Consider the following 3,657-nt stretch of genomic DNA (forward strand, 5'->3'; position numbering starts at 1 on the left):
GATTAGGGATAATCCGTAATGAATTGTGAATAATGATGAGTGAGAATGTTAGACATACAAATATCATACCCCCAAGATATGCTAACCTCTCACCATTACAACAACAGGGGAGGTTAGCATTTTTGGGGGGTTATGACATTTATGCCTAACTTTCTCACTCATCATTATTCACAATTTATTCATTCAAAACAAACAGCAAATGCATCCAACAAGTCTGTAGAGTCACAAGCTTGATGTAATCATTTCATACTAGGAATATGGGACCAAGTACTGAACTTTTGACTACTTTAATACACTACAAATGAATTTGTCTCAATAGTTTTGGTCCCCTAAAATGGGGGGACTATGTACAAAAAGTGTTGTAATTTCTAAGCGGTTCACCTGATATAGATTAAAAATATCCTCAAATTAAATTGTATCATTTAAAATCCAAAGTGCTGGAGTACAGAGCCAGAACAACTAAAACATTTTCAATGTCCCAATACTTTTGGGGCTCACTGTATCTACCACAAATACCTTGTACCTATGCATATTGATCGGGTACTGGTACTTCCTGTATAAAGCTCCATTCTTGTGTATTTAATTTGATTTCTCGTGTTACTATTTTGTATTATTATTTTTTCATTCTGCATCATTGGCAAGGGCTCGTAAGCAAGCATTTCACAGTGCAATCTACACCAGTTGAATTCGACGCATGTGACAAATACAATTTGATTTGATAAAAGTCAGACTGTAGACGCTACACAACACTAGAGGGAGCCAGCAGCATTGCTTTTACTGGCACATTAGCCTAAAAGAAGCCGACAAAGAGACTGATATCAGGGCTACTGGCACCTCAGTTTTACAGGTGTCATATCTTAATTTGATCACTCTATTGTCACGGAGAGTGTTCCTGCACCTCAGGAAATTAAAATAAACCCTATGATTTACATAAATACCCTGAAAACCTTTCTCTCTCTTGTGCAACTACACTTTTAAAAGTTAATGGAAAGAGCAAATGGCACTTTCATGTTCACAGCAACAGGAAATAAATGTACACTGTATGTACTGTAATTACCAGAGTTTATAAATGTCAGGGTGTCATATATGTATTACAGGGTTCAGAAAGTATGGTGGTGTCGTAGTGAACAATAATGCAAGATCCCTCTGCATTAGACCCAATTAGTTCTAAGTGAAAGTGAAAATGTAATGGCCATGTCAAGTAACTTTCATTTCAAGTCCCGGAATTACCCCCGCTCTGTGAAATGAAATGCAAAAGCACATATCGTCCTCTCACAGTGAATTCGAGAAGAGAAAGGAAGACGAGCTGACATTTTTTTCTGTTGGGACTAACTTATGATTAAAAGGTAATACAAAATTATTGTATGTCATTGGTATGTTTGCAGATTGGTAGATCGATGTCTAATAAGGGAGTGTACGTCCAAGTAGGTCATAATCAATCTTTGAACTGTGTTCTTTGATTCATGAGATATGTGTTTTGAAATAACAGTATGTACTGCATCTTCACAAGGAATCTCTTTAAATGTGGTTAATATAGCAATCAATAAAAAGGCATGTTTCTGAAAGTTTCATAGAATAGAAGAGCCCTTTACTTAGAATACATCTACCTAATTTCAATGTTCTATTTCCCTAGCCTCTGAGGACAGTTGATAATGAGTGGCTCACCCCTGCTTGCACAGGTAAGCTGTGTAACACTTCCACAGAGACAAAGTACGGCTTCAGCGCCTTGTACTCACTATTTTTGGTGCCAAGCAAGTCGGGCTGTCCAGAGCCACTATAGGACAGCATTAAGTTATTAAGATGTATTCTTGTCCACAGTGTAAAGTTGAGCATTTCAATGGCTATGTGTTATGTGCACACGTCAAAATGTGATATGTTTATTGACCCACAGTATTTACAGACAATTTAATCAATAGGTTGTTCATCTTAATCTCACAACTAATTGTTTATGACATATGTCTCTCTCTTTCCCCTCCCCACCAGTCTGTTCTTCCAACCACACTGAAGTGCCCCAGTTGCCACCAGGCTGGGGCCAGAAAGGTCAAAGGTCAGTGTGCTGTGTGTAAGCGCTGCTCCGAGACCCTGCGCCGTGTCTACCAGTTCTGCTGGGCCTGTGGGAGGGAGTGGCACCAGTCAGGAGGAACCCTGGAGGGCCAAGGGGTCCATTTCTCCTGCCCTCTGCCAGGCTGTGCCCTCAGGGCTGCCCTCCTCTCCCCAGAGGTCATTGTTGATCCAAGCAGTTCAGCCCAGGGATGCCCCTTCTTCAGGGCCTGTCCTCACTGTAAGGCCATCCTCACTCACACTGGAGAGGGATGCCCCAATATCATCTGTCCCCACTGCCAAAAGGAGTTCTGCTTCCGCTGCTTGAAGGAGGAGTGCTATGATTATGAAGAGGAAGATGATGATGATGATGATTTTGAGTATCCTTTACCATGCACTGTGGTGGATAACAGTCAGTCTCTCAGAGAGTTGGAACTGTAGGGGCTATGCAACGGTCTGTAGAACATATTTTACGGCCTCATTCATTACCACTTGCAAAAGGAAATCATCTTGATTGTAATTACTATTGGAATTATTACATTAGTTCTATGGTACAAAGACATCATATTGCTATGCTGCATTGCTTCTGTATAGTTAAATGCAATCTGTCTAATACTCAAGTAAAAGATAAATAAAGCCAGAAGTTATCATTTGTGTTTTCACACCAGTGGCGTGTATTCATGGATGCCAAGGGAAGCCAGGCTTCCCCCCCAAAAATTCAAAGAAATAAACATATAAAATCGTTTGTGTTTTCATATAATTTTTTCAATTCACAAAAGGCTGAATGCACAGTATCTCACCTGAGAAAGCATCAGAGGGAGCGAAACAGTGGCCCTGTGATGGCCATCTATCTGATTCTGTCTGGTCATAAAGAGTATGACATTGTTGCCGCCCAAAGCATTGAATGCAAGGGAAAGAATAGCCAATCAGCGTTAAGCTAAACTGAGTGAGCTCAGCTGTGAATGGTCCTGGCACACAAAAAAGTCTCAAGGGAAGCCAGTTTGTATTTGACTTTACTCCTATCACATCGCATCAAGAGAAATATGTAATTGACAGAAACAACTTGAATTGTTGCGTCTTATTGTGTTGTTGTCCTAGCTAAAATGTTGTGTTGTTAGCTAGCTAAAATCGGCCCTTTCCTAAATTAGCCATGGATGGAGAAGGGATTAGACTTGTGGTTTTACTTATTTCTCCGTACTGGCCAGTGATCATGGCTCACATTAACATCATCATGCCGGAAACCCTAGACCCACCCCAATTAGCATACCGCCCCAACAGATCCACAGATGACGCAATCTCAATCGCACTCCACACTGCCCTATCCCACCTGGACAAAAGGAACACCTATGTGAGAATGCTGTTCATTGACCACAGCTCAGCGTTCAACACCATTTACAACATTAACAATGTCTGCACTGTATTTCTGATCAATTTGATGTTATTTTAACAGACAAAAAAATGTGATTTTATTTAAAAAACAGGGACATTTCTAAGTCACCCCAAACTTTTTAACAGTAGTGTATATTCTAGTTGGTGTCAGAGGAAGGTCCAAGAAATGGTCAAGACTCCAGTCCCCCAAGTCATAGACTTTCTCTGCTACTGCACAGCAAGCGGTAC

At 40.6% G+C, this 3,657-nt stretch overlaps 1 protein-coding gene across 1 annotated transcript; it reads left to right on the plus strand.

Annotated features, from left to right (window-relative positions):
- The first annotated feature begins 1,220 nt into the window (after nt 1–1,220).
- LOC139421983 (probable E3 ubiquitin-protein ligase RNF144A) lies at nt 1,221–2,785 on the plus strand. The gene is made up of 3 exons (XM_071173124.1): nt 1,221–1,346; nt 1,634–1,679; nt 1,984–2,785. The coding sequence occupies exons 2-3, from the start codon at nt 1,653–1,655 to the stop codon at nt 2,479–2,481; spliced, it is 525 nt and encodes a 174-aa protein (XP_071029225.1). The 5' UTR covers nt 1,221–1,346; nt 1,634–1,652; the 3' UTR covers nt 2,482–2,785.
- The last annotated feature ends 872 nt before the right edge of the window (nt 2,786–3,657 follow it).

This window comes from Oncorhynchus clarkii, chromosome 12 (genome assembly GCF_045791955.1).
Source record: "Oncorhynchus clarkii lewisi isolate Uvic-CL-2024 chromosome 12, UVic_Ocla_1.0, whole genome shotgun sequence".
NCBI lineage: Eukaryota > Metazoa > Chordata > Actinopteri > Salmoniformes > Salmonidae > Oncorhynchus > Oncorhynchus clarkii.

Coding starts and splice junctions, on each gene's coding strand:
- LOC139421983 (XM_071173124.1), top strand. CDS start 1,653: ATGAGTGGCTCACCCCTGCTTGCACAG. Junction 1,680..1,983: donor GCTCACCCCTGCTTGCACAG/GTAAGCTGTGTA, acceptor CCTCCCCACCAG/TCTGTTCTTCCAACCACACT.